At 42.7% G+C, this 13,414-nt stretch overlaps 1 protein-coding gene across 1 annotated transcript in view; it reads left to right on the top strand.

Moving 5' to 3' along the window:
- Positions 1 to 13,414, top strand: part of LOC136876482 (cytochrome P450 6j1) — a 108,546-nt gene that overhangs the window by 89,187 nt on the left and 5,945 nt on the right. Inside the window, exon 5 of the mRNA XM_068228453.1 lies at positions 6,977 to 7,228. Within this exon, the coding sequence (XP_068084554.1) occupies positions 6,977 to 7,228 (252 nt within the window). The remainder of the gene's footprint in view (positions 1 to 6,976; positions 7,229 to 13,414) is intronic.

Raw genomic sequence — 13,414 nt, 5'->3', positions numbered from 1 at the left:
GGAAGCAGAAAGGTACTTCTCAGCCCTGAAGAGAATAAACGTCGATAGATGCAGAGTGGGTCTCGTCCCATAAGTGGCCACGACTGGTCCGTGGTCCAACAGCTCTGCACTCTGACCGGCCAACCGAGCAGAGGAGGGGTTGCCACGGCTCTACCGTGGTTCTGCGCCTCTGCATTCGGGAGACAGGACAGGGCTGGACCTCACGGCTGGCCCCAACCACCGGCTGTCCTGAGAATGGTTTTCCATGGTTTTCCATTCTCCTGCACTAAGGCGAATGCCAGGACTATTCCTAGTATAGGCCACGGCCGCCAACCCCCTCACATTCTCCAAGCATCTCATTCACCGTAACAAATCTGCCGGCCTGAGAGACGACGTCACTGTCTAAGAGGCCCGCGTCCCCCTTCAGGGAAAGAATAAAAACACTTTAGTAATAAGAGAACAAAGACTTTCTTGCGCAGCATAATGACCGAGGATAGACGTAATGCTCTTGCTATGTTGTCAATTGAAAGGGATGTATTTTTTTGTATAAGCTGTCTGAATAGGATAAGTTTAATGTGGAACATTTCTTATTTTGCATGTGGTAAATTTTGGCATGTACCGTATTGTCTGATTCCCTCGTATTTGATCACATTTCTACAACATATGTCATCTTATTTTAGGAGGTTACGGCTCACGACGGAAGAGGTGCTGGGGGAGAGGGCGAGAAGATAGGTTGGGGCGGGGGAGAATTTTTCCTTCTTTTGAGCCCCCAGTGATGAGAGACACGCGCCGTCACCGGGTCACTCCCAACTCTATCTTTTCGGGAACTGATTAAGATGTTTATATGGTTGAACATTCTGGCTACACTAGCTTTTCCTAATCAAGGAAAACAATTCATTAACTGTAATTTAATTGCGATGAAGTGTGCACGATGTATCCCGCCCCAATATGTGGCATTTAGTTGTTTGATCGGCGATGACAATAACTTCATAGGAACGGTTTTCTAAACGCCCTTGCGCCTCTGATAATCATAATTATTTAATGCCAGGTTATTTTTACTTTAGTTTTTGAGGATAAAATTATTATTATTAGTATTATTATTATTAGTAGTAGTAGGAGGAGGAGGAGGAGTAATAATAGTAGTAATAGTAGTAGTATTTAACAGGGCCTATATTGATGAAAATAAGGGTAATTCTTTCTTACAGTGGTTAAGAGTGATGCCATTTAATAATGAAGTCGTAGTCGAGACCGCTAAAAGTTCAGCCAAACTTGGCACACAAGAATTACAAAGAAACTGGAAAATTTGACACTCAATGAGTTGACATACACATTAAGTCTGTTGCCTTGAAGGAGCCGTGTGGCTCCTCCCTTCATTGTCGAGCCAGTGGGACATGTGGGCAGGCGAGGAAACAAGTACCTTCCCCTCCACGTGTGTTTCATTCATGCTAGATATCCTCGTACTTCGTTTTCTCCACCTCCCCTCACTCTTCAGATGTGTGCATGTGTTAACGCGTCTAATGGTTGTGACCAATGCCTTGAACTTCAGTACTGATGTTTTGTATGGGCAGTAGTTTATCCATGTTGCTGTAAAAACCTAAATAAGCCCTCCCCCTGCCCTATAACCCCTGTATCCTAGATTTCAAGGAATAATTTGCAGCTTACTTTCTTCCTTCTTTGATAATGCTTTGAACTTACGTACTGAGTTTCACCAATATACAGTATATGGCACGTTTTTCCCATGATGCTGTTAAGCAGAGCCGTTCGATATGGCAATCTTGTTGTCATAAGAGCAATACTGTTTTCTTAACATGGAATGACCTATAGTCTCGAGAAATCTCGGATCCCCGTCTCAAACTGCCCATCACTAGCACGAAGTGTCATTGCAGATATACAGGATTTGGGATGAATTAGTCTATCACCTTGCTGAGTGCCTTCTGAAACAAAATTCTATAGTTTCTCCAATTAAACGCTTGTGGATATTATGGAATGTTGATTTTGTATATTCCATAGTAACCCTATAATACCGTGATAATATGATGATGAAGATTATGATGCTTGTTATTTAAAGAGGCCTAACATCTAGGTCATCGGCCCCTAATGGTACGAAATGTAATGACAATTTAAAAGTTCAAAATCATCCACTGACCAGAATAAAAAATGTGATGAAGAATGGATGGATATGAATTTAAAACAATCAGTGGATCCGACCCAGAAACCTCATAAACAATAGTATTACTGACCAAGGGACTGCTTCTAAAGCACAGTCCTGCTGAATCGAGGATGCTTCTTGTCTAAAGGGATCCAAAATCCAGGTCAACGGCCCCTCATAATGGTATTTATCGTTAGTAAAGTAGAACCATGGCATATGTCCTGTTGCGGTACTAATCAAAAGTAGCGTACTCACGTATGGTACTACACACAAGTATTGTACGTCGCACAGGTAACGCAGACCTGTGGTGTTTCTCACATAATGGCGCCACTCATAGTCAACGCAAACCCATGGCATTCCTCACCTAGGTGTACTAATCCCGGGCGCCGGTATTCCCGTGGTGTTCCTCACATAGTGGTACTAATCACAGGCAACGCCCAGATCCTTGGTGTTTCTCACAATGGTACTAATTACGGGTACTGGAAACCAACAGTGGATCACTCTCTGCTATTATTAATCACAAACCTATTGTGTACCCAACATGTGATAATATTAATAGCGTACTTTTTTCCGTTAATATTAATACTTGCACTGTGAAATAAACGCACAATGATTGTAGTAACGATTTTTCAGTAATTCCTCTGTCACTTACTAGTAGGTACGAGGGTGGTTCAATAAATAAGGTAATAGGAGCCTTTTATTGCGTAAATACTTGCAACTCTTCCATAGGAATAAAACAGTGTGGACTTGGTGCATAAGTTACTCTTCATACATATTACATTCATATTTTGTTTTTATGATATAATAAAACATCTGTCTGGGCACAGAAGAAACACCTGACTTCAGGATACGTCTGCTCGCTGAGCAACACTGTCGGGTTCTAACCCTCATGTAAGCAGATGCTTCTACAATGGTCCAAAAGCAGTGTTATTTATCAATGCCATGTCTAAACAGGATAGTACGAGTACATTACCTCCCAGTGACAGCGCCGTAGCAACTCACATGTACAGGACGGTGGAGGAAAAGTAACCTAATATTGTTGTGCACCGATACGATGCTTATTCCAAACAACTCAGGTCATTTCTACAGTGTTGTGATGTGCTGAGAGCTCTGCAGATGGAAAAAATAGGATCACACTGCGTATCTCAATGTCTGGCCATATTTCCGTCTCGTGTCACCATTTAATAAATCGACGTTTGGACGGTATAACGGACACCATGTGCAGGCTTATGGTCACGAGGGGAAACGGTGATATATCTGCTCCAGGAATGACACATGTGAGTGTCCTTAGGGTCTTTATTATTTTACTTATTGAACCACCCATGTTAAAGAAATACTACAGTGTTGATAAGATATTATTACTGTATGCCTTTTCCCATTATCGATAAGAAGGTATGGTAAGCCAATTTATCACAATCATTCGATAATAATGGAGATGGCGTGTGACCTCTAAAGAGGCCTGATGCAGGTCTTTAGAGTTGACTCCGTATAGGCGATCTGCGCGTCTATATAAGCACTAATAATAATAATCATATGGCCTCAGCTACCTTGCGTTGCGCAGACATTTGAATTTGATGCCACCTGGCTGCCTGCTCGTCAATTTCGACGCTCCGTTTTACTCCAGGCCTACTAGATGCAGAGTAAACCGAATCCCTCTTAGGCGTCTTTGGCTGAGTTTTCATTAATTTTGTCCGGTGAACACCAAATGTGTCACCAGAGATATGGTGTTTTATTTCGCCCTTCAAAAATCCGAATACCTCTGCCGGATTTGAACTCTATATCTGTGGATTGGGAGGCCAACACTCAACCACTGATCCACAGAGGAGACTAGTGGCATGCTGGTATTAAAACCCAAGCGAATGCCGTCCCACTGTTGTAACTTGTAACATTGACGATACAATTAGGACAATGTAGAATAATTCTTCAAGATCTAATTTGATTTGTGACTCTGCGAGGGAAATGAGACCATTTGACTTACTTAATCTGTTTACACCCCAGCGTTTATTTTTCCCTCGGACTCAGCGAGGCGTCCCACCTCTACAGGCTCTAGGGCAGTGTCCTGGAGCGCCAGACATCGGGTCGGGGATACAACTGGGGAGGAGGACCAGTACATCGTCCAGGCGGCCTCACCTGCTATGCTGAACAGGGGCCTTGTGGGGGGATGGCAAGATTGGAAGGGATAGACAAGAGGGAAGGAAGCGGCCGTGGCCTTAAGTTAGGTACCATCCCAGCATTTGCCTGGAGGAGTAGTGGGGAAACCACTTCGAGTATGGCTGAGGTGGGAATCGAACCCACCTCTACTCAGCTGACCTCCCGAGGCTAAATGGACCCCGTTCCAGCCCTCGTACCACTTTTCAAATTTAATGCTAGTTGCTTTACGTCGCACCGACACAGATAGGTCTTGTGGCGACGATGGGATAGGAAAGGGCTAGGAGTGGGAAGGAAGCGGCCGTGGCCTTAATTAAGGTACAGCCCCAGCATTCGCATGGTGTGAAAATGGGAAACCACGGAAAACCATATTCAGGGCTGCCGACAGAGGGGCTCGAACCCACTATCTCCCGGATGCGAGCTCACAGCTGCGCGCCTCTAACCGCACGGCCAACTCGCCCGGTCAAATTTCATGGCAGAGCCGGGAATCGAACCCGGGCCTCCGGGGGTGGCAGCTAATCACGCTAACCACTACACCACAGTTTAGTATCTCGTGGCCAGAAATATTCATTTCAGGCAAGAAATCAGTACAGCCCTCAGAACTATCCAATACCTGCTTACACACTCTCCCTAAATGATCACATCCATCAGATGCTTAACACATTCACACATATGAAGAGTGAGGGGAGGTGGAGAAAACGGAAGTATGAGGATATCTAGCATGAACGAAACACATGCGGAGGGGAAGGTACTTGCTTCCTCGCCTGCCCACACGTCCCACTGGCTCGACAATGAAGGGAGAGGGGAATTAAGGGAGGAACCACATGCCTCCTTCAAGGCAACAGACGTAATGTGTATGTCAACTCAATGAGGGTCAAATTCTCCAGTTGCTTTGTAATTCTTGTGTGCGAGGTCTGACTGAACTGTTAGCGGTCTCGACTGTGACTTCATTATCAAATGGCATCGCGCTCAACCATTGTAAGGAAGAATGACCTTTATTTTTGTCAATATAGGCCCCGTTAAATACTACTACTACTACTAATAATAATAATAATAATAATAATAATTGTTATCCTAAGAAACCAAAGTAAAAATAACCTGGCATTAAATAATTCTGATTATCACAGATGCAAGGGCGTTTGGAAAACCGTTCCTATGAAGTTATTACCAGTGCTCATCACACCAATTAAATGCCATATATTGGGGTGGGATTACATCATGTGCACTTCATCACAATTAAATTACAGTTAATTAATTGTTTTCTTTGATTAGGAAAAGCTAGTATAGCCAGAATATTTAACCATAGAAACATCTTAATCAATTCCCAAAAGAATGGAATTGGGAGTGGCCTCCGAGTGCACAACGTCGGAAGCCACACCTCCTGGAAGACGAACACATGTGACGTTGCCTTGGTTATTTCTACTTCATCCTCAGGGTTGGCCAAAATTTTCGCCCGAACATTACCTGTTTCCTTTTCCACCCAGAATTCTTGTGATCGCGATTGTACCCGTTACTAATCATAATAATAATAATGTTATTTGTTTTACGTCCCACTAACTACTTTTTAAGGTCTTCGGAGACGCCGAGGTGCCAGAATTCGGTCCCGCAGGAGTTCATTTACGTGCCAGTAAATCTACCGACACGGGGCTGTCGTATTTGAGCACCTTCAAATACCACCGGACTGAGCCAGGATCGAACCTGCCAAGTTGGGGTTAGAAGGCCAGCGACTTAACCGTCTGAGCAACTCAGCACGGCATACGGTACGCGTTACTGGCTGCATGGTCTACTCCGTTGCCATGGCAGGATAACCTGGCTAGACATGGAAGGAGTGAAATAAATGCTGTTATTATGTGCCTTTGCTGGCGAGACCCAGTGGCAGTGAACTTTGTCTCTAAATGATTTTTGATACCTTCATTGTCCTGTCTCAAGTCTCATCCTTCCTTGACTCATGAATATGACTGAGGTATGAGCAATGCTAGTAGGCCTAATCCAATCCAAACCAAACCAAACCCCATGGCACCACAGCCCTTGAAGGGCCTTGGTCTACCAAGCGACCGCTGCTCAGCCCGAAGGCCTGCATATTACGAGGTGTCGTGTGGTCAGCACGACGAATCCTCTCGGCCGTTATTCTCTGCTTTCTAGACCAGGGCCGCCATCTCACCGTCAGATAGCTCCTCAATTCTAATCACGTAGGCTGAGTGGACCTCAAACCAGCACTCAGGTCCACGTAAAATTCCCTGACCTGGCCGGGAATCGAATCCGGGGCCTCAGGGTAAGAGGCAGGCACGCTACCCCTACACCACGGGGTAGTAGACCTAATGACATTCCTAATGCAGCGAGTTCCTGCTATGTCACTCATAGGGTCGGTTAGTGCATGCATTTCAGGGGGCTTGGGAGACTGATATGTAATAGAAACTTCTACCTCAGTGAGGAAAGCAACGGGAAACTACCTCACTCCTCATTTCCCTCGAATGATCCTTCACTTGACACCTAGGCCATCTATGACAGCTGATGGCGGAGCTGTTGCCGATCAAGCCACCATCAGGGCTGAATATCCTACATATTATTCTTATTCTTAATTGGAGCAGTGATGACTCTGGTGTTGATAAATGAAGAAATCAAATTAATGCATACCTCAGTAGCTCCCCTCTATTCTTCCTCGAGAATTTAAATAAATCATCGTTGTGCTTTATTTTCCAGAGACTCTCCGTAAGTACCCTGTACTGCCATTCTTGGACCGGAAAGCAGTGATGCCCTACACTTTGCCCGAATCTAATATCCAGCTGGAGAAGGGCTCCGTCGTGTTAATTCCCGTGATGGGAATCCATTATGACTCCAAGTTCTACCCGGATCCCGAACGTTTTGATCCTGAACGTTTTTCTGAAGAGAGGAAGCGTGCAAGGCCAAACTACACCTACCTGCCTTTTGGCGAAGGACCCAGGAATTGTATCGGTAAGTACCTTAAGGCTTGAGTAGCGACCTAATTATAGTAACAGAATTTGGGTACGATCTGCATTGACGGCATTAATAGCTTTTCTCCCTGATGTACGTTTTTCCAAGGCCTTCAGCCGCCTGTCTAAGTTAGCTCGCGTTCTCCCCAAGGCGATACTTAAACCTTCCAAAAGTTACCGCCCCCGCCACCCCCGGGACTTTTCTTTGGCGCGGGGGAATAATTCCCAAATCTTACGTGGCATGGCGACAAAAATATCAACTGCCGAGAAATCTGCAAGATGAGATAGTTATCTCAATAATCAACGTCTCAATTCTTCGACATCATTTATATGGAGTTCATATCATTTAACATGGTTAATTATAACCTGCCGTATATTGCTTGTTTTTAAGATTAATCTGTCCAACTCCATGGCTAAATGGTTAGCGTGCTGCCCTTTGGCCACAGGGGTCCCGGGTTCGATTCCCGGCAGGGTCAGGAATTTTAACCTTAATTGGTTAATTTCGCTGGCACTGGGGCTGGGTGTATATGTCGTCTTTATCATCATTTCATCCTCATCACACACGCAGGTCGCCTACGGCGTCAAATCAAAAGACCTGCACCTGGCGAGCCGAACTTTTCCTCGGACACTCCCGGCTCTAAAAGCCATACGCCATTTCATTTAAGATTAATCTCATTTATCACCTTTCATCAACATTTTTACTGTGTATTATTCTGCATCATTTGGCATACCTAGAATGTCCTGGGTCAGATTAAATAAATAAATAAATAAATAAATAAATAAATAAATAAATAAATAAATACAATAATGGTGAATGGCCTCTGTAGAGACCCGTTGCAGGTCTTTCGATTTGACGCTCTTAGGCGACCTGCGCGTCGTGATGAGGATGAACTGATGATGAAGACGGAACATGCCAGGGGAATTAACCACTTATGGTTAAAATTCCCCACCCTACCGGGAATCGAACCCGGGACCCCTATGACCAAAGTCCAGCATGCTAACTATTTAGACATGGAGCTGGATAGTATGATAGTAGGAAGGGATATGGTGAAATCCGTTGCTGGCACATAGCCTACTCCTGTCGGAGAGCACCAACGGCTTTACGTCTCCATCTCACGGACGAATTTCAACAGTATTATATGCCCTCACTCCAGATGAGCACTGCAGAGAAGTTTGGAATTTAATCGAGGCTTTTGGCATGCAATTTTTTTTTTTTGCTAATTGTTTTACGTCGCACCGACACAGATAGGTCTTACGGCGACGATGGGACAGGAAAAGGCTAGGAATGGGAAGGAAGCGACCGTGGCCTTAATTAAGGTACAGACCCAGCATTTGCCTGGTGTGAAAATGGGAAACCACGGAAAACCATTTTCAGGGCTGCCGACAGTGGGGTTCGAACCTACTATCTCCCGAATACTGGATACTGGCCGCACTTAAGCGACAGCACAAGCTTGTTTGTCTACTAATGTCATATAATGCTTAGTTGAACAGCTCGTTTCTTTATCCCCAAGTCTTCCCAGCCCAAAATTGCAAGATTTTTGTAACACTACTCTTTTGTCGGAAATCACCCAAAACAAATTGTGCTGCTTTTCTTTGGATCTTATACATTTCTCCTTTCAGTAATCCTGGTGTGAGTCCCATACATTAGAAACATACTCTAACTGAAATCTTATTAGAGACTTATACGCCCTGTCCTTACTACAACACCTAACCATACACCTAACCATGGCTGTATCTGGAACGTTTATTTACAACTTCATTAATGTAATTACCCCCAGTTCCTTATATTAACAGCGAGGTACTTACAGTGTAAGAGAGGTATCTTAAGGGGTCCACCTTGTCAATACAAATAAATGTTATAATGGTTAAGTTACAACATGTTTACTTGGCAGCAGTGGCGGCTCGTGAAAAAATCGTCCTACGTGCTACAAAAAACGCTAAATACGCTGTTTTCAATCTTCAGTGCAAACAGGATCTTGGAAATATAGATCCTCACTAAGAACACTAGTTTAATTTCACTTGATATACACTGTAGTGGATAAATAATTGGATAAATCTCCATATGAACTTTAACACTAGCACAGTGATAGAAAAACACGCACCAACAATATAACCGCGAGATCAAACCCCGCTGAAAGCAACTGAAAGTGCTGCCAAACAACTGAATCATTGAGACCTCCTCTATTACCAGCATAATTTACCTTCTAATGCGGTATAACATTTAGGGTCAGTCCAAGATTCTTTGACTCACGTACGAATTCCTTATTTTTGACACAAAACGAAGATGGATATTGGTTGGTTACCTTAATAACAACGTTATGTTTGTGATAGATTGCCCCCAGTTACGCTGTACCACTGCCTTCGTAATGTCCAGGCCGTACTGTACCTCTGATGACGTCACGCTTTGGGGGGGACTTGAAGGCGATACGCATACGCTCCGCCTGAATAACACACTCGTTTAAATTACTTAAAGAACTGTTAACACCTTATAAAACCAAAACCTATCCTCAAATATTTGTTAATTCTGACATACAATGCAAATCCTTCTCCGTAACGTTCTATTTCTCGCGTATATACGTTCGTTTGCGTGAGTACAGCCTAACACTTTGAGACATATACTTGCGATTTTATCCATTTTCTGGTCAACTGGAACATTCACATCATACACACTGACAGAAAACATGCAGCCAATTACCATTACTATTTATTACAAATATAAATTATTTCTGTACCTCACTGTTTCCACTCCATGAACACTGCAGCTTTCCTGGACCTCTTACAGGAAATTACACCAGTATGGAGTAGGTCTGCTCTCTTTGAAGCACTTTGTTGAATACACAAGTCGGTGTGAATTTTGGAAAAGTTATTTAAAAATATATTCACCCAAATATATATACACTGTCCGACCAGGTCTTCCAATTTCTTCCCGCAGTCACAAATGACTAGGGAATCTGCCAACTGCATTGACTCCAAAGCCAAGGATTTTGTGACACACTTAGGATTGTCTGAATTTAGAAATACCATCTTATATGTATCTGACACTAACACACAAATTACTTTGTACAGCTCAATTCCAAGTTCTATTGACATGTCTGATGGATACCTTAAGCCCCCTCGATTTAGGAAATTCAGATATCTTACTTCTGGAGGTAATTCATAAATAAGATCAGAATCTGTCAGAAGATAAGATTTACATAAATCACAATGCTGTTTGATACTAATAATTTCTTTATTTTTTAATTAATTTTTATTGTTCTTCTTCTTATTATTTTTTTCTATTTGCTTTTCGTCGCACCGACACAGATACGTCTTACGGTGACGATGGGACAGGACAGGTCTAGGAATGGGAAGGAAGCGGCCGTGGCCTTAATTAAGGTAGAGCCCCAGCATTTGCCTGGCGTGAAAATGGGAAACCACGGAAAACCATCTTCAGGGCTGCCGTCAGTGGGGTTCAAACCCACTGTCTCCCGAATACTGGATACTGGCCGCAGTTAAGCGGCTGCAGCTATCGAGCTCGGTGATACTCATAAATAAGACTTGCATTTTCAAATACACCGAATTCAGATAAGCCGTAGGTCTGATTACATAAAAATATAGGGCCTACCTAATGTTACCCATGTTTATGACATAATAAAAGAAATTAACTCACCATCTGGACGGGACACTCTTATTTCTCTCAGGATGTGATTTTCAGGAAAGTGCGTGATACACACAACTGTGTTGTGATTAACTATTAAATTTCCCGTGGGAATAGCCTTCTTCCATAACTTAACTCGTTCTTCATCAGAAGGAAACACTAATACCGGAGTGTACTCTCCTTGTTTATAATTGGCTTTGCAGCCAGGCACACAGCAACTCTTAGCCATGGTGATTTCCCTCACTGATCATCTTAATTCAAGTACCGTATATACAATTCGTGGTTAATAATAAAACACAGAATGCACTAACTCAATTAATTTTACACTATAAATATAACTGTACACAATTAAACTACAAAATTAAAACACTGAAGAACGATCTTCTTAACCTATAGCTTCATATAAATACACGCTCACACTAAGTTTTCTTCACTAATTAACGACTTTCCACTTAATAATGCAGTCGATGACGACTCATTCTCACATATATCGGAGTGAACACGCGGCCATCGTTAAAAATTTCAATAAAACTGCGAAAATCTACATTAACTCTACTAACTCATGTGCTAAACTCTACTAACTCATGTGCTAAACTTCCCCCCTAACGATCAGCTGATTGCTTTCCCGCGCTCGTTACAGTACGGCCTGGACATCACGAAGGCAGTGGCTGTACATTTGAGCCCAGACGATGCTGCTCTCTAGTGGCAGAATCGCTTATCACGTTCAACATCAGGGTAGCAGGAGGCATCGAGCACTTCTACCCACTTGCGGGAGGACAAGTAACTATAGACGGGATCAGTGAAAGTTGATCCCGGTTGATGGTATACTCCACCGGCTACGGGGAGTGTTGCAAGCTTGGCTGCGCCTGCGTATTGCTTCCTCCAGGCTACAGGCCAGAGCTCATTTCACATGAGCACGAGAGGAGTTCCCCGGGAGAACAGAGCTAGGTGTTCGACAGATCTCGTCCTGATTTTCACAAAACACAAATTCATACCGTACTCAAAACAAAGAAAAGGCACCAGGATAATTGTACTAATAATAATTAATTCCTTACAGATCCAAGCTACGTACTGGAGCCCGGTAGCACGTATTGACCGGCCGCCACTGCTTGGCACTAGTTTCAACGCTATTTAGCGTCATCTTCAGCCAAAATTCGAGAAATAAGCATAGGTACATACACACAAACATATACATTACACAAAATATTACAACATTATGATTAAATAAGAGTAAAAAGGGGAACAAAATAGTGAATAGATATTCAATTACAAGTTCAGAACTTGGCAGTCATTATCAAAACAACCCATGGAGGGTGAATTAAAATAGTAATCTAATTGTACAAACACGAGTTAGGACTCAAAAATCACAATTTTTTAAAAATACATATAACACTTTAAAACTTTGCTTAAGTTCGAGACGAACTTGGTAGTCAAAGATTCGAATTTGTAGTCACTTTTTCATTAAATGATGTTACTCATTAACTAAGAATGTAGCGAACATTTTCTTTGAGCTTTTGACAGAAATACAATATCCAATTTGCGTAAGATGTTCCTCTGAGAGCTATGAAGTTAGTTTTACAGTGATCGCTATGAGGTACTATCAACTCAGTTATTAAAACTGAGAGAACTTATTTACTTCTCTATACAGTTAGAATATCACATCATATATTATGCAACAAGCCTTTTTGTTTAAATTTAAGCAACAGTTATAACCGGCATGTCACCCTTTGGGTATACACAGGATATTTGTATTGAGAATGCATACGAGTTTGTCTGATATTTCTCATTGACTTAAGGTCTGGTATACTTCATTCATCTTAATAGTCCTAGGGCTGGAAATAATTTTGTATAGCTAAACACTTGGCTGCCGGAGGAATGTGTGGGCCTCTTTACGACTCAGTTTGCATCGGTTGAGAAGATGAACTGCTGCCTGGGTTTCTTGTCCACATGGACATATGAGTGATGTGGTTCTACCAATTCTGTGAAGGTGATGAAGGAATTTTCCATGGTTGGATAAGAATTGTGTTAGGATGATTAAGGGAGTATGTTGATTTGCTGTCGGCATTATTAATCTGGAATGGAGAGTTTTGTGGATGAGGGATTTGGAGAAAAAATCTACAACCCATTCTAGAGGTGTTTGTAGAAGTCTCATAGTTTCTGCTTACATCGGGATAATGTAAGCTTATTGTATGTAATTATCTTCTGTCTTATCAAATCCACTTTGGCTAGGTAAAGTCTTGTTCATTTCTGTAATGTCTGGTATGCCCTCAGATCCAGCGAATTGTGATTTTGTTGGCACAGCTTGTGAATCGATGTTGATTGCTTATACATGGTTTACTTCTGTGTTGTGGGTTATCCAGTCGACAGCCATCTGAATTCGTTGTACCTCTGTTTTATATAGTCTACATTGTGAGTTTAATTGATCTTCAGTACATTTCTGTTGTACAAGTAAAGACAACTATGCTTGCTCCCACATGCTCACCCCCCCCCCATCTTGGATTCATCCATCATTACAGTGTAGTTACCTTCCCCTCAGCGATGTAACAAATC

Source organism: Anabrus simplex, chromosome 6, assembly GCF_040414725.1.
Source record: "Anabrus simplex isolate iqAnaSimp1 chromosome 6, ASM4041472v1, whole genome shotgun sequence".
In the NCBI taxonomy this organism is placed as follows: Eukaryota; Metazoa; Arthropoda; class Insecta; order Orthoptera; family Tettigoniidae; genus Anabrus; species Anabrus simplex.
The sequence above is the reverse complement of the archived record's forward strand: the minus strand, read 5'-3'. Positions and strand labels throughout refer to the sequence as shown.